Here is a 22,262-nt window from a genome sequence, read left to right as displayed (position 1 = left end):
TCTGGCTTTGAAGAGAGCGATTTAACAGCTTCAGTTCTCCATCAAAAGCCGCTGTCTGACAACAAGATGAAATGGTAAATACAGCGTGGTGCAGTGCTTGGCATTGTCACCTGTGTTTCAGGTTTGGTGGCCAGCTGGCTGAGGCCTTTCTTTTTGCATACCTTTTGTCACCACTTTTTTTGTCACACTTTTGTCACCATGTGTTTTCTCCAGCTTCCCTCCACAGTCCAAAGACATGAGGGTTAATCGACTCGTCTGTCTCTGTGTGTCAGCCCCGTGATAGTCTGTTGACCTGTCCAGCATGCACCCCACGTCCGTCAGCTGGGACAGGCTCCAGGATACGAGGTTATTCATAATGAATGAACAAATGTATTAATTTAGGAATTAAGGATGAACACAGCCTCTGGGTAAATGCTGCTTGACTTTCATAGCTTTTTCTGAAAGCACTTACAGGGACATTATAAACAGAGAGACAGATTGTAGTAAAGACTTCATTGACTTTGAAGTCAGATGAGATTGAGTCACAGCTAGAGGTGCTTTTTAGCCACTTGCATTAAATGCTATTTTACAAGGGTTTAGTACAGAATGTACTTAAATTGTTACAAATATATATTAGTACGTATTTCAGAAACAAAGAAACTTTGTTTCAGATCTACTGAAAAGACTAATCTGACCCTAAATGCTCTGAGAAGCAAAAACGCTCCCCTTGTGGTGAGAATTTGGTACCAATCTGTTTTTATACAACATGTTTCCTGAGTGTGACAAAGGACACCAGCTATCTGTTTTCTGCAATTTGTTTGCTTTGGCATTCACAAAAGAAAGGAAGGTAAAAGGTTTCATTTTTGTCATCCATTAACACCTCTGGAATTCACTGTACAAAATACCAAACAGCAACTGTCAGTTAATATGGTAAAATGCTATTTGGGTTGTACTTTTGTAGTGCTGTCATTTAACTAAAACCTCTATGATAGTGTGAATATTTGTTTCCAGTGTGTCATTTTATGAAATTATGGAATAAATCCACAAAGTCAACAAAGGACTAAACAGTCATTTCTTTTCACAAAAACTGATTGTATAAGACTCTAAAAAAAACTGATGGATTTGATGATAAATAAATTGTCTGCATTATTGTTACACTGCAAATAACGACTTCATCAAGACATTTTTTGTCTATAAAACCGAAAATAAAAGCTTATTTATTGGAAAACTTGTGAAAAAAGTTAAACAAAACCTGATGTTTATAAAGTACCTGACACTCATAAGAAAATCTGAGAACACTGTTAAGTCTCCTCGTTAGTCCGTCCATCATATACCTCTTATCTGGCTCTGAGTTGGAGTGGAGGTAAATACTTCAAACCCATAACTAACTGCTCTCTGGGCATCATGAGACACTCCCAAATCAGACTGAACATACAATCCTAATCCTTCACACATGTTACCAGTCGTACATGCTAAGAATACCGCAATAGGAACGCATGCTTGAAACATGCTGCTCAAATAAAATGAATAGGTTCTACTTATCTGTTCCTAGCTGCTCCTGAATATCTGAGCTCCAAACCCCTAAGGGTGAGGCCAGATACCCTATAATGGCAATTTGGTTTTCGGTGACTTTTAAACAAATCCTGCATCAACTCAAAATTTTACTGCCACATTTGACTCACCTAAACATGCCGCGGCTCCGACCATGGCGTACAGCCCCGGCGTGATGCAGTCCGCTCCCGGTGAGCACCACCCTTTAAAAATGACCGAGTCGTGGTTGTAGTAGGCCAGCTGCTCCATGCCGACACCCAGCAGTCTGCCTGCAATGGCTCCGACTGCCATACTGGGGATGAAGAGACCAGAGGGAACCTGGGGGGGCAATTTAAAGTCGTAATGAGAAAATGGAGATATTTGCCAGTGCTGCTTAGCAAATCTGGTTGTGTCACACTGAGTCAATAAGTGTGACAACAATTATTGACCATTATGCACTTTCTTGAAGTTATTCTCTTTTTTATTGTTTATTTTCAGTTATTTTTCTTGTAACTTTTTAGTAATTTCTTGCTATTCTGGGGCCATTTCTTGTTCAGTTGCTTGTCACCATCTTCCCATGTTTTTGAAAGAAATCAAGGAAATTTGCTCAGGTATCATAGGGTTAATATCACAACGCAGTATTATGCCTGGAAATCTTGGCTCCTGGTGTTCATGTAGATGTCACTTGACACATGCCACCCTCCCAAACACTGGTACAGAAGAAGCACACCCCTTAATAGCAACATCATCAACAGGTCTTGACCGGTCCTAACCGGTCTTGAAGAGGCATTAAAAGCAACATCCATATGCATTTTCAGCCTTATAAGGTACACCAGTTCAAGGCTTCTGTCATAAAAACAATCTTAATTAACATGTAAACCCATCATTAGTCCTTTTTTCCAATGACTTGATCCTTCAGTGAGCTACATTACAGTGAGTCATGCTGCCATGACTCAGCATATAAACCATGCAGAGAGCATCCAGAGGTTCAAATGCTTCATATGAACCGTTAAATGAGCTAGATGAGCAATGTCAGCGAATAAAACTGGTCTGAAATCTGTCTCCAGACGTACAGTATTAAAGACAGCCGTCCTCTTTGTTTTTTCCCACGCTATGTTACACAGAGTTCACACAGATCGGTACATCCATAAGAAGCTGTAACCAGCTTCATCGAGAAAAAAATTCCTCAGTGGTATCAGAGTTCAATCAATAGCGGTGACACTTTAACAGGTGACATACGACAAGTATTCAGAGGTTTGCAGGAGTGTGCTTCTGTTTCTGTCTGTGTGTGTTTGGACCGACCTTCATGCCAAAGGTAATCACAGTGATCATCATCTTGAAGATTAATGCCAGAGCCAGCTGCCACAGAGCGGTGTACAGGCCGTCTCCTGCCGGTCGGTCAGCGAGGCCGTTGCCTACACCTGTTTCTGATGTGTTGGTTGGCTGCGAAGAGCGTGTGGGAAGAACAGTAGGAGAGGAAGATAAACAGTGTGAAGACAGACAAGATAAAAAAGCCATATTTAAGGAATATAAACAGGGTTCCTACAGCTCAAGGCGAGGCAGATTTAAGTTTTTTTAAGACTTTTTTTAAATGCCACTTGAAGTTAAGTTTTAGACCAATGTGCTTATTTTAACATAAAGCTTTTTTTGTACGGTAAAAGGGTTAGATTTTCTACATCAAAAGCTGGTGAAGACAACCCTTTTTAGAGTGGAACACATGGAGGACAATGAACATATTATATTCATAAGGTATCTATTTGGTTTACCAACAGAAGTGGAAAATATCTGCCATTTCTGGCCTGTTTTCTGGACAATTTTGTGTTTCTCAGGCTGCATGTGAGATTCCACCACTTGGATTCCCATCATGACAAATTGAAGAAGAGGAATTTGTTAAATTATTTAACAAAAAAAAGATATTACCAATTATTTTTAATTTTTTCAATGCAACATCAGAAAAAAACAACTCAGAAAATTCTGCTTCCCATGCCTGAGCAGTTTTAAGACTTAAAAACATAACAGTTTATGTCAATTTAATACCAATTAAAGCCTTTTTTGGATTAATGATTTCAATACATTTTAAGACTTTTTAAAGACATGCAGGAACCCTGATAAAGGGAGTCTGGCGGAGACACAAACTAGACAGAATACTTTTGAAATCACTTAAAAGGGTAAATAAAACATTAGTGTCAGGGATCTCAGTAATTATCTATAATACAACACCATTCCCACTTTAAATTAAAAGGTCTTAATCTCTATATTTGCTTACTTTGTGGGAATGAAAATGATAAACCAGAATGAAAATGCTGACTTATTCTTTTTCCAAACAAACAATTTACTCCTCCCCCCCCACACATACACAGAATCAGCCTACAAACACATATAAACAAATGCTCTCACACACATACATACACAAACAAGAGTCGATAGCTGACCTGTTGGTAGCCGCAGAGCTGAGAGGAGTCGAGCAGCGAGCAGTCGTTGAACAGCTCAGAGATGAGCTCGGCTCCACTCATCCTGGTGTAGCTGTTTGGGTAGGCGACCACGGCGGTCAAAGCTGCAACCACCAGCACCTCCATGACGGGGTAGTGACCCAGACGAGTGGTTTTGCCTTTCAGAGACACACATTATAAACAGGCTTAACTGTCTCAGAAAGAAAAGGGTTTCATTTAAATAAATATGCCACACATCTTGACTATGACTTCACTCACGTCTCCTGCACCAGGCGATGTTGGCCCTGATGAACACCGCCCCCCAGAGGCCTCCGAATATTCCCAGCAGGATGAAGGGGCCCAGCTCCACAAGGTGCCACGGGGCATGAAACTCCACGTAAAACAGCACCAGGCGGCTGTTTCCAAACGGGTTGATGGAGCGCAAAGTGAAGGCTGCTACCAGGGCGGCGAAAAATGAGCGCCACAGGGTCTTTAGAGGGAAGTAATAACTCACCTGAAGGAAGAGAAAGAGAAAATGAGAAACCTTTAAACTAACAGGAGGGATCAATCAAACAATTGATCCAATTAGATGGACAATTAAATATGGGAAAGAATTTCAGATGAAGATGTTTTTTTCATTCAAAGCTTCTATTGAGGTTTTGAATGAAGCTTGCAAGTCTGTCATTATCACAATAAACGAAATAAAGAAAATACTCCCACAAAATCCTCAATTTAAATCATATAAACTCAAATAATATAAAATATTTTGTTTTATTATTGTGATTATATACTGTATATGTTATGTATGGTGCTGTTATGGTGCTAATACAGGTGCATGCCTCCCTTTGTGTGCGGCAGGAGAGCAGACTCTTTTTTAACACAGTAAATTTTAAAGCAAAAATTATTTTGTTCAAAACATGTAATGAATATTGGAAATTATTACATCCATCCTTTTTCCAGTAAAATTTGACTTTTGGACTTTAGTTATTGGAAATGTTTGGATCATACAAAGCAGAAACAATCTTACACAGCCACTACTGAAATCTAACAAGTAACATTAATTATATTAGTGTAGCCTAATCTAAACCGGCAACTGTGTCGAAATACTCATTTTAAACAGAATGCAAAAAACAAACAAGAAATGTGGATTTAGAATTATAGTGTAAATATTATAAATGGCACAAAAAAACTATAGCCATAGAAAATATAGACAGGAATTGTAATTCATAACTTAAGAATCAACAAGTGAGTTAAATGAGACCTGCTTTACTATTTTGACAACCGCTGAGGTGCCAACATTGCAGTGAAATAATCATTTTCATCATATTATCTGATAATAAAAAACAAACTCAGAGGACTGTCTGTTCAGCACAAACGTAAAAGCTGTTGCAATCACTTTACTCACAAATAAATCAGCAAAGTAGTGCTTAGCTTTGAGATTTATTTTAGGGCTCTGAGGTGTGAAACTGCCCTCAGAAGAATTACCAATATCATCATCCAAAAACTCCACAGGATATTTTGCTGAAGATGAATTACAAAGCTGCTGAGACACATTTATTTCCCAAACCATGAATGCAAACTGTGGTTTTCAGCATCCAGAGAGAAATGGTCAAGAAAAATTAAAGAATCATAAAGCAATTAAAAACCAGTTCAGATTAGTTTGTTATCTGGTGCTGATAAAATGATTTGCCTTTGCGGTATTGTCGTTCTGATGCAGAAAACAAGAATATCTTACTCTTGCATTGCGAGATTCACTGTGATGAGATCCATTTTTGCCTCAACAGTATGTTTTAAAATGGCCGTAGATTCTCATGTGCATCAGTTTATCCTCTGATGTTGTCTAAGATTTCAACATCTGTCTGAATGGATTACCAGACAAATAATTAGCTAATCCGCAGGAATTTAGTCGATAAATAATGGTAATTACCTCCTCCAGGCTGAACAGGACTCCTCCAATGGGAGCACCGAAGGCCACGGACACACCCACTGCGGCTGCTGCAGATAACACCTACGAGCAAGAAAAAAGAAAAAAACACATCTGTATTGCACATTAAACAAAGGAAATAGAACAAAATGGATTAAAGGGGCATTGCACTCTTTTAAATGTTGGATGAACAGATGTTTTTAGGTACAGACGATTTACTAGAAAACAGCTGAGTCACAACAGGCTGACCAAAACCAGTAGTTTCCAATGGTGGTGAAAGTCAAATAGCAGTGATTTTAATCTGTTATTCTGATATAAAAAAATGCAGTAAAATAAGACCTTTCCCTTATTAGCTACTGTTTCTGCGATTTCAGATGCAAAGACTATAAGAAAACAGCAGCTTGTTTGGATTGCTATTTTATTTTACAATTTCTCTATTCAAAGTAAACACGTACTTTTCACCCAGCTTTCAAAGCCAACAGGTACTCCTCGTAAACTGTCATCTGTTAAGTAAATAACAAATTAACCACAAACAGCAGCCGACTTTGTTACCACATAAAGCTCATCTCGACACTTTCCTTCAGGGGAGACTAGAAAAACAAGGAGAGCCCATTTTCCTGCTCCATCGTCCAAAACTAGAACAATGAATCCTTAACAAGCTATAAACACCCTCATTATTCTCCTCACCCCCAAAATGCCTCAGAGCCTACCTCTCGCCGCTTGGCCTCATTCTTGCGGTACTTGGTGAACAGATGACACAGTATGTTAGCGCAGCAGCAAGCCACGTGTACCAGAGGGCCCTCCTTTCCTAAGCTGAGCCCAGAGGAGACGGCTAAAACCAGGGTGATGGTCTTGATGATCAGGGTCCACTTCCCTAGGTAGCCGCGGATGATGAACCCACTGAGGATGGTTTTAATCTGAGAGAGAAAAAGAAGAGTGTGGATTAGTTTGTGTGTGTAGAGGCAACCAGGATATGTTTGTGATTGCGTTTATGTTAGGGAGAGCTCAGTTTACATGTGCGTGTGTGTGAGCTTATAACCAAGAAAAAGAAAGAGGAGAGAAAATTGAGTTTTTGTCCTGGATATTTTTCTTTCAAATAAGCAGTTAATCTCGTGTGCGTGGGCCTGCTGACCACCGCCTGACCTCTAGGATTCAAGTTTCACAAAATTAAGGATGTTCTTTGTTTGAGAGCCGCTGAGAAAGACAGGCTTAAGAGTTTATATATGCAGGAAAGAGCTGTGTTTGTGAGTTTGTTCTGTATACATGAAACGGGTGAATGCGTTTGGTTTTGTTTGTGCTCGGTTCGGTTATCCACTTGTATTTTTCAGAGTGTAAGCAAATCTTGAGCTTTTTACTTCCTTAGAGATAAAGAGTGAAAGACGAAAAGAAAGCAAACACTGAAAGCAGAACAGCAGAGACAGCAGGAAGTCCAGTCCGGCTTTTAGGTTTAGTGTTCAGTTGCAATGTACTCAATGTGAGTATAAAGAAGAAAATAATCCAAGACCACATTATCATGATTATCATTATTAATCATTATTTCTTTATTTCTGGAATGGGTTGCTGGTTGTTGTGCTCTTTTTCTTTTTTTTGTTTTATCTCTGTTGATCTACAGTTATTTCCAACATTACATGTTGTCTGTGTGAGACGACAGCATAGAGAAAGAAACAAGAGATGAATTATGTTTGGGATTTACATTATTTGAGGGGCGCATTGGTGAGGAGTTGGTTTCAGGACGGTGGTTAGAAATAGCAGGACTCACTTATATATTGATATTGATATCAATATTGCTAGTTGCATGTATGATGTTTATCTGTTTTTTAGTTTTTTCTGTCTTTCTGTTTGTAAGTCAATAAAAGATATTTACAAAGATGAAATGTTTAGTGTCCACAAAATGTATTTTTTTTCAGTTTGGATGTAAATTAATCAATGTAAATAAATGCTGTTAAAAAAAAAACTAAGGGAAATGGAGGAACAAATGTTTATTAACACTGCTATCCAAACACTCCACTGAGCAAAACCCAAACATCTCCAAAGTGTTTATTCTTGCAGCTAAACTGGGTTTTTTCATCAAATACATAAAAAATAGAAAAGAATAAAATCTGCAGGAATAATTACATGTAATTATGTGCAGATAAGAATCCTGTTCATCCTGTTAAAATCCTGTCCATAAACAAACATGCATTACTAAAGCAAATAATGTCATCAACAGAGAATTACATATGACATGAATGGAAAAAGACACTCCACCCCTCTCTTTATGTGATGATTCTGAGTGCAGTTTTACCTCTGGTATTCCTGAGCCGCATGCGTACGGCGCGAATGCCCTGACCAGAGTGACAGCCAGGAAAGCGAAAAGTAGAGCCCAGAAGATGTACATCAGGTAGTTCACGATGTAGGCAAACGCACCCTGGAGGAACACACAAACACACGTGTGTAAAATAAGACACTTGATTTCTTAAACCCTTCGAAATTATATTTTACAAAGGAAAGAAAAAAGCTTAATTTATTCAGCACCTGGCTGAGCTGTGGTGTTGTCTTGTGTCATGACAGCTTATAACCAGCAGGTGGGATCAAAGCACCGTTAAACCTTTTGCTAGTGACATGGGAAATGTGTGAATTACATGCTTTTGTTATGAATTTCTGAGTGCGAGAGAGCATGACTGGACATGAATTTTTCTATCCTGTGAAGAGTGCAACTGGCCCTCGTGTTGTGTATAAGCAGAGCTCTCTTCAAAGACGGCACTGAGACGCAATAAAACAGGCAGCAGCTCACTGCCCTGGATCATGACATGGAATTAATTTAGGTTTTATACTTCATACACATCTGGGGCCAAGAAATTTGCATTTTATTAGTTTAATGTTTTACTCTGAAAGCATGGGCTTGAGACAGCTTGGATACTGAAAATTTCATGGATCTAAAGGCAAAACACACCGTGGCCAAATGGCGCACATCAAAACAGCTGCCACTATTATTTTCTATGTAAAAGCCCATACCGACGGCAGCTGCGCTTGTGTTGGCAATCACGGATGCACGGCCCCGTGATACTTCACGCCGCTGTGCTATATTCAGCCTTGCTGCCCCTGAAAATTTTTTTTTCCTCCACTTGCTCCCTGCTTGCGCATCCTGGCTCCCATAGCACAGAGTTCGTGCAGCTCAAGGCAGGGTAGATTTAAGACTTTTAAAACACTTGGTATTAAGTTTATGATCAATTTACTCATAACCAAAACAAAGGGACAATTTTATTTTGCCCAAAAGTTGATTGTAACATAAAACAGTACTTTTCTTGTCCAGTGAAAAAAGTCACTTTCTTTATGTGAAATGTTGGAAAAACAGCCTTTTTAGAGTGGAGCGTGGAAGACAATGAACATAATATATTATCATAAAAGTGTCTGTTTAGTTAACCAACAGTTAAATGTTTTTTTTAAATGCAGGTGAAATCCCACTGCTTTGATTCATATCACAATGAGTTTAAGAAAATAAATGTATCAAATTATTTAACAAAAAAAAGATGTTTCAAATTATTTTTGAGATTTTATAATGCAATGTGAGAAAAAAAACAATTCATAAAATCCTACCTCCCATGTCTGAGAATTTTCAAGACTTTTTAAAGATTGATTTAAGGCAAATGCCTTATTTTTTTTATTAATTAATTCAATGTCTACAGGGCCTACAGGATTTTAAGCTAACGCAGAGGTGGAAGTGACACAGATCTTTTAGTAAAAGTAGTAATAACTGTGTGGTCTTCTGCTGATATGAAATGCTTCCTATAGGTGCTAGGTGTTGCAATTGATGTGCATCATATGACGTGCCACAGTGCTGCAGCAGAGTGTGTTTTCAGCTTCAGTGTGCAGAAGATCATTTTCAATCTGGATTAAATTCATTTTGTTATGTCCCTTTACCTCTGCTGTCCCTGTTATGAGCTCAGCCCAGCTCTGCCACTGTGGACACCTGTCCCTCTCCTGAAAAGTCATCTGGTTGGACTTCCAGCAGCAGTGCTCGTGGTTGAACCAGAAGCCGATGAGACAAACCCCTTCTTTCATGTCGGTCAGCCAGTGGGCTGCGATGTCGATGCCGCCGGCTACAGCACCTGCGTGAGAGAAGGACAAGTTCAGGATAAGAGAGCAGACTGTGGAAAGCAGGTTTTTAATCCATCAAAACACATTTTATGGGTTTGTTTTGCATCTGTGGTTGGAGGTATGTTAATGTGTACCAACAAAACATCCATCATCAAATGTCACGTGTCACGTTTTGTGTCTAAAGGTAATTTTGTGGCTTGCCACATAATGAATATGCGCTTCCTTTAGAAGTATGCCACCCTGCTGCCTACTTTCAGTGCAATGTTAGAGTTTTTTGTAGCTCTACACCTGCCGCCTTTCACCACATGGGAATTAACTTTCAGCTGAAGCAGGCACCGCAGAAACATAAGGAAGGGTATAAACAGGTAAATGCACCACTATTTTGGGTTTAATAATCCGTGTTGTTTTTTTTTTTTTTTATTCATAAATATTACTTTCTTAACTGATATTTTGTTCTGTCATCTAGCTGTACAGATAGTTTCATTTCCTGTGGCTTTTACACAGCTGCTGCTGAGAAAAAAAGGTATGAAGAATTTGGTTTTTAGTATCTTTAAAGCAACTCAACTGCAGTGTTTTTCCAGAAACAATGCCCCAGTTTCTCAGATTAAACGTCACGCTTTACTGTCAAGTTGATTTAATTCTGAATGCATTAAAAAGAACGAGTCCAGACCACAGTGCTCTACCTGACATGAGTCCCACTAGAAGCATGAGCAACCATCCAGAGAAGGCATCACTGACGCTGTGCAGCAGAGCCACAGTTGACTGTCTGCTCTTATTGGTGATCTGGATGGACACAGAGATGAGGAGATCAATGTTAGAAAGCAATTAACATCATCATTATATTTTTTGGTTTCATATCCTTTATCATATTACGTTGTAAATGGAATCAGTGATATTTTACATTGCTGCCTCACTGCTAAAATACAAGTCATGTGGTCAGGTAATGTACTTCTATTTTGTACATTTTTATCTTTTGTCTGTTTCATGTGGTGCTTTAAAGTAATACTTCACCCCTCTAATTATCATTTGGATCAATTACTCACCCAACCTTGTGTTGAATTTGTGATGAAATCTTTGTTTTTCTTGCATGCATCTGGTGAGTGAAGAATAGAAAAATTGAGAAAATTCTTGATGAATTGAAGTCATAGGGGATTGAGTTTAACAGCCAAACTACATCAAAACACCCATTTAAATTCTCTTACACAACTCATGCAGTATAATCCATGTCTCGTTTATCCAGTCGAATACTCAGTACTTCCCAAAAAGACAGCCCTTTCCAACAGGGAAGTTTACGAAAAGATAAACTTAATCTAAGCTCTTCTTAAAGCCAGACTCCATTGACAAAAATATATAATTTTAATTTTACCTCACTAAACACAGAAGCTCCTGGTCTATCCGTGCATCAGTTGGATAGTTAGTTTGCAGTAGGCTAGCAACTCCTGTGTTCGATGAGCTAAAATTACAATTTTTGTCAATGGAGTCTGGCTTTGAAAAAAGCATAGATAAATTTCACTTTGTATTCAGCTCCCAGTTGGCAAGGGCTGTCTGTTTGGGAAGTACCAAGCATACGGATGGATAAATGAGACTTGGATTATACTGCATGAGTTGTGTGAGAGTTTGACAATGGATGTTTAAATATAGTTTTGCTTTTGCTAAACTCAGTCACAGATTACTTCAACTCATCAAGAACTTTTCTCTGCTCTTTAATTTTTTGTTCACCGTGGAGGCATGTGAGAAAGACTTCACAAATTCAATGTAATATGGGAGGAGTAACTGGTATATATATGGTCATTTGGGGGGTTAAGTGTTCCTTAAGAACTTCTTTTGCCCTTGAAGTGTTAACTTTTCTTACACTGGCAGTAAAATCAGACCTGTTTAAAACAATAAACTATATAGAAAAAACACCATCATCACTTCAGCAGCTGCTATCAATAGTAAACCACATAACCTCAATTCTCCAGTTTCTGTGTGAATGCGCGTGGCTATAAATATAAACTGTAAGTGGAGCATGAAGAGAAGAATGCTTTACATGGAGGTTGTCCTTCTTTACCTTTATACAGGTATGACCAAGAAGTAAACACCTCTCTGTATTGAATGACTATGATCTAGTTAAGGTTTTTTTAATCTCTATCCCTTCTATAAATACTCACAACGCTCTGCTTCATACCTCTCTGTGTCTGTCACGGTCCTTGCTCTTCTCTCTGACCCAGTCGATGGTGTTGAAGTCTTCGTAGGTTCCCAGTCCGGGCAGCGGGTCCTCCAGAAGGTCCACAAGTTTGCTGGGGCCGTTACCGTTCATACCGGCTGCTCTGCTGCTGTGCTCCTCGTAAACTCCTGGGAGGGAGGGACAGGGCGCGAGAGGGAGAGAAAGGCATTCGAGATGCACATTAACATTCTCTCACACAAACACCAGCCTCTTACTGGCTACCACATCGTTCTTGCCTTGTCATTTTAGGCATTTTTCTTCTATTGTTTTATGTCATGTTGTGTTTGGGAGCTATTCAAATTCTCTTATTTATGTGTTTTGTTTGTGACTGAGATGTTACTTTTTCTTTTTGTGGTCAGAAGAGGTCATTAAGTGCATTCACAAGCATGTGAAGTCCTTCACACACAGAGAGGCACAAAACTCCAGCAGTGTTTCCCACATATATACTGTATTTGTTTTGATCTGCTTCAACATCAGGCCCAGTGTGATATGATTGAAGCATATGCCAACATATACTCTAAGTAACATCGACAACTCTAATATCTAGATCTGCACAATCACAGCAGAGTGTATAGCTGCAGGGTAAATTAGATTCAAGACAAAAAGTCTGAAGCCCTGCAGTTTTCATTACACCTCACAATACAAAAGTGATGGATGTAACAAATATACTGCTCATTTCACTTTACTTTGAGTCTTCACAGTGTGGCTAAAGATTTAAAGATTGTGCTGAGGGTGATGAAAGGAAAAGTTGGAGTTTATTAAAGTCAGAAGAGTTTTGAACATTAATTTCATCTGCCAATTTCACATTTATTCTCCAGAAAACATTAAAATGAACCCTGGTGTTCGATTTTAGATCATATTGGGCTCCGAAATGACAAAAAAATGTCACGTGTACAGAATAGACCAACATAATGAAATTATTATACAGACAATACAGATGTCAAAAGAATTCAATATACATATGCTGGATCTTCCACAGGTCCTCAAAATAACTGTCTCAAAATATACATTAACGTAAATCAAACATATTTTTAGAAAGATAAATTTATATAATTTTTTAAATTATAAATATTTAATTAACAGTACACAACATTTATGATAAGCTCACTGTTCCCCATGAATCTAATCATGTGAGCTAGCTAATGCTAAATCACTGTGTGGCACCTGCTCATAACAGCAAGGCAAACTAGTCACATTATAATCAAACATATTGACAAATTAACTGAATTATTATTTTCAAGTTTACAGACGTTCTTGTGAGCCAAAATGCATTGTATTCAAACTTTTTGAGCAAGAGACTCTGACATACCGTTCACCTCAGAAACCCCTGGCAAAAGTGCAGAGAGTAAAGCTAACACACCTTGCCATGCTACAACTGCTGTTGACCTGCCAGCTACACCCGAAAATATTCAGAGAATTATCTCAAGTGCAACTCAGTTTTACACTACGTTTGTATTAGGAGGTCCCTGCTCTGTGTCTCTTTCAGTCAGCTGGCCCTTTGCCTGAAAAAAGCTGGAGACCCCTGATCTCTACAATGAAAATATTTTGCGCTATTAAACTCTTTACAAGAACATGTGCTGTCCTCCAAAGATGGATGTGTCAGCAGCAGAAAAATTGGATGCACTCTCAAAACTGACTTGCACACGTACACACATACAAACACAAGCCTTGAGAAAGTGCTAGCAGTAGCAAACCCACTATTTATGCTGACTATTGTTACTGAGCAAAGAAAAACGGGAGAACTGCGTGAAAAGGAGCAACAGAAAATGTGCATAACTTTCAGCTGTAATACTGCATTAATGAGTGTTTAAGGCAACAGCACACAAAGCTATATAATCGACTTCAGCTTCATTTGGCTCACAACAAAAGAGCTTTGAGTATGTGGAAGCGTCCCAGCGACAGACAGCAACAATTACCAGACAGCAGCAACCAATCAAAACCAGCTTCCCTACGGAAACAGGAAAAGACACAGGAAGTTCTGATTTATGCTGTATGTGAGCAACCCACAACAGAGCTGAGACAAAATAAAAATGTGTTTTCATTTGAGTTATAATGGAAGACATAATAAAAATGTAAATGATGGTGGAGATGGCGCTTTCTGTCTGTGAGTTTAATGAGCTGAAGCCGAGAGAAGAAACTAATGGGAGATCCACATGAAAACAGCCAATAAAGCATGTTTTTTAAGTAGCAATCACTTTAACAATATTTCATCTCACATTTCAGAGCAAAAAACATCACTCAAGTAGTAAGGTTGCAGAGAGGACACTATACCACTAAAATCTATCTACACCAAAATCTACACCATCTTTGCCTCACAGACACAGATACTTTTCTGACATGACACTGGAGGGAGGAGAACATTTGCATCCATTAAAACAAAAGGAGCTTTATACACCTGAGCTGACAAGTTGGACTGGTTTTACACTAAGAATGAAAAAAATGCCCTCTCTCTGTCTCACTCTCGCTCTCTGTCTGTCACATCTGTTGCATGCAACATACTGTTTTCTGATATATATAAATTATAGATTTAAAGTTAAGTTCACTTAAAATGTATTTGTTGAAAGAAGAAGAAGAAAAAAGTCAGAGAGCACAAAAAACTAACAAGTAATACATAAATGCACATGTATATCTACACAATCCTGTCTACAATCTGCTCAGTACAGCCTTCGTCATGTACTAGAGCAGCAGAACTAATAATAGCATCTCGAGTCACTTTAAGTGACAAACATGTTTATTTCTTCTGCCAGGTCATCTAGTCTTTCCCTGTGTCTCAACTTACCGGGAACATCACCATGTACAAGGTTACAATGCTGGAGTCAGCTGATGGTAATCAAACCTGAAATGTAACTAGACCCAGGTGTTAGTGAGGACACAGCTATTATAACAATCGCATTTTGTTTGGCTTCCTTTTTGTTTAACCCACTTTTTCACTTAGCTTGTGCTAACAATTTGTTGTTCTGCTACTGGCATATTGAAGCTGTTATTTACCTGCCCCTCTTAAATCAATTAGCCTCGCCGTAAATGCATGCTGGGACCCCTCATGACCCAGTACAGGACTGGGTGAGTATAACGGATAAATGAGAGGGAAATGTTTGGCTTGTTTGCATGGAAGGATTACTGAACGGGAGCAACGGGCACAGGCCCAGGGACGCGAAGTGCAAGGGGGGTTCTCCTGACCCTAATGAACATGGACTGACCACAGAGAGACACAAAATGACCAAAAAAGACACAAATTACCTAAAGAAATATAAAAAGATGACAAGAGATATACAATCAAAATAAAACTCATTACGACTACAAAGACATGCACAGCAATGATCAAAAATGCATCCACACAGTCGGGGGGGGGGATATCTCTGCAGAGAAGCCTTTTGTCTGATAGACCGCCCCTGCTTGTATGCGATGCTTTTAGCCATATTTTGCACTTGGCAATCCACCAAAGTCTGTCTGATCCTGTAAAATGTTGTGGAGATGCAGTAGTATTTATTCTCCAATTATTCTTCACTAGAGAGCTCTCTGCATTAGCTCTTTTGAAAGTCCTTTATGTGACAGATGTGAGCCATAGCTGGATGTAATCCAGACATCTATCAGACATCTAAATTTAAGGCTTTTTAAGACCTTTTCAAGATCCCCTTTAACCAAATCTAAGATTGATTTTGGAAAAAAATAGTTATTTTTTCTTATTGAAGCATTGGTAAGTCTAAAGGTAAGTAAGGTAAGTCTCAAGGTAAATGTAATTAAATTTCATGATCATTTCACTGATCATTTCATTTCATTTTAAGACTTTTTTAAGTATGTGCACACACTGTGCCTTATGTTATTGACTGACCGACAGTAGAGGTGGAAGTATAAATAAAATCTTCTATCACAGCATGTCATCTTTTATTATCATAATTTAGTAAACGTTTTTGAAACTCAATATAAAAGCTGCTAATAAATAAAATATGGGACACACTTACGTTACACTTCAGTAAAATATACCATTATATTTCCAAACCCTCCCTTGTGGTTGCGAAAGATAAATGGTTATCTAAACCATCTGTCTAACCAGAAATGATTGTTATCATTTAAGTCCGTGTACACCCTTTCTATTTCGGGTAAATTTGCTGCTGTGACCGACCTTTGCACATTATTCATGATAGCCAAAACACAAATTCAGTGAAGGCCAGAGAGAATGCAATCCAAAATACACAGTCCCTGTCAATAAAATGAATACAAAAAATAAATAAATAAAAATAAATAGAACACACAAATACAAGAATTTACCATTTATTTATTTTTTAAAATGGACAAATCTGATAAAAAGGAGTTAAAATATAACTCCACAAATACTAAAGAATGCAGACTAAAGCCATCGGGAAGATGTAAATATTCACTGCTCTACATACGGAGGAATAAAAAGCAAAGACAACAACAGAAAACAAGTATTACATATCTGATTTTGATCTCAGCTTTAAAATCACAACCTCATAAAAAAGGACAAAACGGCCTTTGTGACCCCAAACACACATGAGGTAGGAAGTACACTACCGCACACACACAGATAAGAGTGGTTGGAATTCATCATGTCTCTGTTGCTGTCGACCTCTGTGTCAAATACACAGACTCACACAGCTGTATACACACACCAAGATCCAAAAAAAGGTTTATTTCTCTCATGCAGGCTGCAGTATAGAAACATTAACCATGTGAGTCGGTGACTGATACGTCGTAAATGGTCTTAATGATCAAACTCCACCGTGTCAGAGTTTAAGGTATCAACAAAAACACAACAAAGCCGAATTCAATTTTAAAATGTAGCGCATTTAACATAATTAAAAAGCACCTTAAAGCAGGAGACACACACAGAGGTGGCTGCAATAAAGATGTAGAAGACATTCATACAACTTGTTACTCAAGCACAACCTGTGTCAGCAGTCTGACGGGAGATGACGCCAGCTTTTCCTCTAATGCTAGAGTGCAGACCTTATCAGACAGCGAAAAGAAAAAACAAAGCTACTACGGTGCTACAGACTCACCATTCTCAAACAGAACCTCCTCATCCAGCTTCTTACTCCAGAACTCCCAGTGCATCTCTCCTTTCCTGGCTCCTAACACAACAAACTGAGTATCCACAGTGAGTGTTAAAACTCAAACTAAAAACCTCTTCCCTCCTCTGAAATCCTCAAGGAAGTGGACTCCAGCAGAGCACTCCCTCATTGGCCAGAAAGGTCGGGGAATGAGTAATGATTGGCTAATCTGTCTGGGAAGTATGACTGCGTGCTGAGCTAGTGGGAACTGTTATTGATAGGTTGTGAGTGTTTGTGAGCTCGCTCGCTCGCTGTGATTGGCTGAGGTGGTTCACTGCGTAAAGATGAGGTCGTGTGTGTATAAGGTCTTGACCTTTTGAAACCAGTGGATAGTTTTTAGGAAGAGAGGCTGCGTAATGCACAGTGTTGTGAAACAGGGTCAGACTGGGGGTCAGTTTACTGTCAGTTCAGTCCAGTCTGGGAATGTAATCCAACGTATGCAAATAAAAACAAATACTGTGGGATTTTAAAATTGTGTGTAGTAATTTTTTAATGATAAAAAGTAGGGCAATTACGTTAATGTTATCTTGCCAATGTTAGTTATATTTATTTATTTATGTATTTATTTTAAATTCTGTTAATACTTTCCCCACTGGGTGTTCAAGTACTGTTTCCATAAAAAACATGCTACCACGAGTGCAGTCTCTTGACTTCGCCCCCTCCAGTCCACAACATGGAGGAAAACTCAAATAATTGATTTTGTCTGCAAGAAATGCAAGATACGTATTTTCTTCTTTTTACTTTAACTACATTAAAAATAAAATGTGACCTTTTTCACAAGACGTTTTCATTTTAAGCAATGTGTGCTTGCGATTTCAGTTGTTCGAAATATTCAATTAATAAGCATAAATAGTTCATCTGTGTGTATTTCTTTTGATTATTTTCAAATTCACAAATCTAAGATATGTACTCTTTCATGAGGAAAAGTATCTCAGCTTTAACAGTTGAGCATAATTACAGAGCAAATATTGTCAGTGAACTATGAGAGCAAAACAGCAACAAAAAAAACGGAGGGTGAGGTAAAAGGAAAAATGTTTAATTAATCATTAAATTTATTTGAGGTTATATTGTCCAAACTTAAATATCACAAAATTTATCAATATCAGAATATAAACAAACTAGACCATTTGAATTGCAAAGCACTTTGTAAACAACTGTTTTTAAAGGTGCTATATTAATAATAGTTATTATTATTATTATTATTATTATTATTATTATTATTTGATTAACAGGTTGGTTTAACAGACACTGAAGAATGAACTTCACATTTTGGTAATGAACTAAAATGAAACTCCTAATCCTCACCCTGCTGTGAACTCAGGAGAGGTGTGTTACATTACTCCCTCTCACACAAAAGGTGTTAAGTTAAACTTCCATGAGATATACACAGTACTGTGTATTTAAAGTAGATAGCGCTAAACCACAATCAAATTATTTTGACTGCTTCTGCTGAAAGTTTGCGATTGGGCTGTGGAAACTATTTCACCCCTCGCTTTCAGTTTGATGGCATGAAATGTCAAGAGCTGAAGAAAAAGTTAGTCACAAATTTTAACAAATTATGTGATTAACATAACTTCATTGTCAGATATCTCAACTTATGGCCTTGCATGACACTGGTAAAACCCAACATGAGTCACATTATGGTTGTTCTTAAAGGAACAGTTCACTAAAAAAAAAAAAATAAAAAACAACATATTTTTCTTACCTGTGCCACTCATCAATCTAGATTGTTTTAATATTAATCAGAGATTTATCTTCGCCTCCTGAGTTTCCTACATGAAACTGCTCACAATAAGGTCTACGGATTATCTTGAGTAACCTAGTTATTATTTATGGAAAGAGACTTTAATGTTGAGTTTTTAAATGTATTTCTTTGATGCTTTGAACACCACAAGCAGAGTGCTATCTTGTTACATTATATTGGAGAAAAGGCAGACATCTCTTCGGACAATATCTCCAACACTCAGCAACTAACACCAGAACAATCTCGGTTGATAAACAGCACTATAGGTAATTTTGGGATTAACTGTGCCTTTAATACTACAAGTTAACAGGAACATAAAATTGACAGGAAGTAAAAGTGGTAAACTGGTGTCATTGTGACAGTGCATTCATGTTGCACGGTTTCCTCCAAATCTTCAATCAAGCGTGTTTAAGCATTTATTAAGCATCCCTCTAATTTTTATGGGCTGTACAGTGAAAGGAACTGAAAGCTCTCCCCGCAGAGTGAGAGGAAGGATTGACAGATTGCCGTCTATCACAGGGCTCACAGACAAACGAGAGCGCAATAGAAGGAAACTAAGAGTCTCCAAAAACGCCGTGCTAACCACTCTGCCGTCATGCTTGATCACCTCATCTGACTGTTAAAAAAAAGCAACACGGTGGTGCCATGAAACAACCGAACACGTACAGGAATCCTGTTCACAACTTCAAATGCCAAAACCATCCCTGATAGATTTCACTGTGCAAAGTGCAAACTGATCCAGTATTAGTGCTTCTCAGAAAATGGGTCAGCAACACGGAGTCCCTGGAGCAACTCTGCTTGTTTTCAGCAAGGGATGTCATGCTGAGCTCAGCACTCACTCTGTGTGTGTGTGTGTGTGTGTGTGTGTGTGTGTGTGTGTGTATTTGTCCTAAAGGGACAGTGGAGAATATAATCTTGCATTTGCACAGAATATCAACACACACACACACCTTTTAATTCCTCACAGAAAACTCTGGAAAATGTGACACACTCTCTTTGTCATATTTTTGAGCCAAAACTTCCACAGTTTGTTATCTACTGTGGATTGATTAGCTCACACACATATAAAAAAAGGCTGACAGACACACACACACTGTTTCCAGTAAGGATTTGAACCTTGAACTCCTGAAGTCTGGTTGCTATGGGAATTGGCATCTCATGTAACCCCCGTGACGCTTTAATACGGCAAACAAGCATCTCTGGAACATGTTAATGTCATGGACTGTCATTAATTTTCCATGCCTGAGTTTTTAAATCATATTTACTGGGGCAGAGGAAATTTAATTTAAAAAAGGAATGTGTATCTCCACAGTTAATTAATTTTGTCCACAAGATGTTTTCCACGTGCTGGAAAGAAACCTTAATCATAAGTATATGATGCAACTGTCGTGCTGGAAAACTGCAGAAACAACTTCTTAGGAAACTGGCTCGGACATGCACGAACGGAAGCACTTCTGAAGAATTTTTATCACATAAGGATTTCCTGTCATCGACGTTTCGTTGGACTGGACCACAACTACAACACGCAGCCAATACTAAGGTTACAAACTTCTATACGTGAAAAAACTTAGCTGGAAACTGAAGCTTAATACTTTTTTAATTTCTGACTAAAAATAAAAAGTTCTGAAATTTGGCATTGACTACTTGATAAAGTAGGGTTTATGCATTCTCCTGATCTAAAACTGAAGACCAAAAAAAGAGTTGATATATCCCAAACTAAGAAACAATTAGATTTGGCAATTTTATCAAAACTCAGGTATCATATAACTACTTCTATCTAAAGTTGCTCCAATACTAATACCAGTATGAAAGTTGCCTTTAATACTGCCTAAAATGCTGGATTGGGTGTTTGCGTTTGCACAAGTCCATGCACTGATTTAATAGATTTTGATAAACTTCAAAGTAGTTTCACCCAAATAAAACTGCAGTTTGACAGGAATTTAGTGGCAATTTACTGCTCTAAAAGTGTTGCCTAAACAGTGAGTTGCCCTGTGCAGCCAAGTAGTGTTTTAGAGTAACAAAAGGAACTGATTTCGGGTGAATAGTCTATTGTTAAAATTAGATATTAAGGGAAGTTCTATGGGGTATGTGTTTGTTCATGTTTTTAAAAGGGCGTCACGTGAGCAATGACAGCAATAATTTCACAACAATACAGGGATTAATTTATTTCTTTAGCTTAGGTATATGAATTGGTATCTAGAAGGAAAAAAAATGGTATTATGTCTACTTATAATGATCATGTTCAAGCTACAGCTGCTGTTATTGCTTGATTAATCCAGTCTAGGGTTGCAAACTGCAAGCACTTTAATTAATTAATTAGTAAAATTAACAACCAGTTAATCAATTCATCATTATTAAAAAACAAACAAACTTTGCTTATTTCAAATAATACCAAATGTATTTTTTCCTCGGTCAGAATAACATATTGCATTTATTTTGACAGTATTTCATAGCCTATTGATTCAGCAATTAAATTTCACATTCAGGGATTAATTGTAATCATCCCTAATCCAATCAAAAAAAATCTGCTATTTGGATAACTGGTTCATTTCCAGTTTCTTCTTCCTGGTTCTCAAATGTGAGGATTTGCTGCTTTTTTTTTGTTTCACGTAATTGGAAACTAAACAACTGATTTATCAAGACAATAACCGTTAAATTGATACTGAAAATAATAGTTATTTTCAAACAATGCCCATCCCTCATGACACCATGATATATTGTAAAATTCTTCACCTCGGTGAGAAGCTGGATGAGCAGAGTATAAGCCGCTTACAACATCTCACCAGGGGATTTCTGGGCTCTTGAGATATCTCAGTAACCACAAAGTCTGGGCATGATGTTTCATCTCGATTAAAACAAACATCAGAGCGCAAAGTTTTGTGACTCATTTAGGGTTTCAGTCATATCTTAAGTTGTCTAAGTTTTACTATGACCACAAGGCTTCTGCTTGCCTCTTTTAAGAGCGTTGATCATGTATTAAATATACGAAAACTTCTAATTAAACCAGCAGAGCATCTTGGGATTCACCAGTTATTATGTGGTTGTACTGGCGAAAGGTATTGCAGTAAAAGGAGGGATATGTAAGCTCAGCGAATTCCTCTTTCCTTGCATGGAGGAATCTTTTACAACTATAGGTACAAAGCTGTAACTGATTGACAGCTGTTGCAAAATTTGCAGCTTTTTAAATGTCCCTGGATGACCTTTCCACTTTCTGCAGAGGCCAAATCACAGGTTAGTGCTAAACTTTATAGCGTGTTATTCTTCTCTAAAAAAACAGAAAATCTGCTCACCATTCTTTACATAA

At 38.0% G+C, this 22,262-nt stretch overlaps 1 protein-coding gene across 4 annotated transcripts in view; it reads right to left on the bottom strand.

Moving 5' to 3' along the window:
* Window positions 1–22,262, bottom strand: part of clcn5b (chloride channel, voltage-sensitive 5b) — a 39,446-nt gene that overhangs the window by 9,536 nt on the left and 7,648 nt on the right. For 2 of the 4 annotated variants that reach the window (XM_042512033.1, XM_042512032.1), the window contains exons 3-12: window positions 12,107–12,273; window positions 10,623–10,722; window positions 9,763–9,950; window positions 8,147–8,269; window positions 6,573–6,779; window positions 5,866–5,946; window positions 4,218–4,452; window positions 3,942–4,117; window positions 2,812–2,952; window positions 1,662–1,848 (exon numbers count right to left, since the gene is read on the bottom strand). In XM_042512033.1, coding sequence (XP_042367967.1) covers window positions 1,662–1,848; window positions 2,812–2,952; window positions 3,942–4,117; window positions 4,218–4,452; window positions 5,866–5,946; window positions 6,573–6,779; window positions 8,147–8,269; window positions 9,763–9,950; window positions 10,623–10,722; window positions 12,107–12,273 — 1,605 coding nt within the window. Of the gene's footprint in view, window positions 1–1,661; window positions 1,849–2,811; window positions 2,953–3,941; window positions 4,118–4,217; window positions 4,453–5,865; window positions 5,947–6,572; window positions 6,780–8,146; window positions 8,270–9,762; window positions 9,951–10,622; window positions 10,723–10,982; window positions 11,029–12,106; window positions 12,274–17,163; window positions 17,705–22,262 lie in introns of those variants that run through there. The other 2 variants (XM_042512034.1, XM_042512035.1) reach the window with 2 other exon arrangements.

Source organism: Plectropomus leopardus, chromosome 23 (genome assembly GCF_008729295.1).
Source record: "Plectropomus leopardus isolate mb chromosome 23, YSFRI_Pleo_2.0, whole genome shotgun sequence".
Lineage (NCBI taxonomy): Eukaryota > Metazoa > Chordata > Actinopteri > Perciformes > Serranidae > Plectropomus > Plectropomus leopardus.
This window is presented reverse-complemented; position numbering and strand designations above follow the sequence as displayed.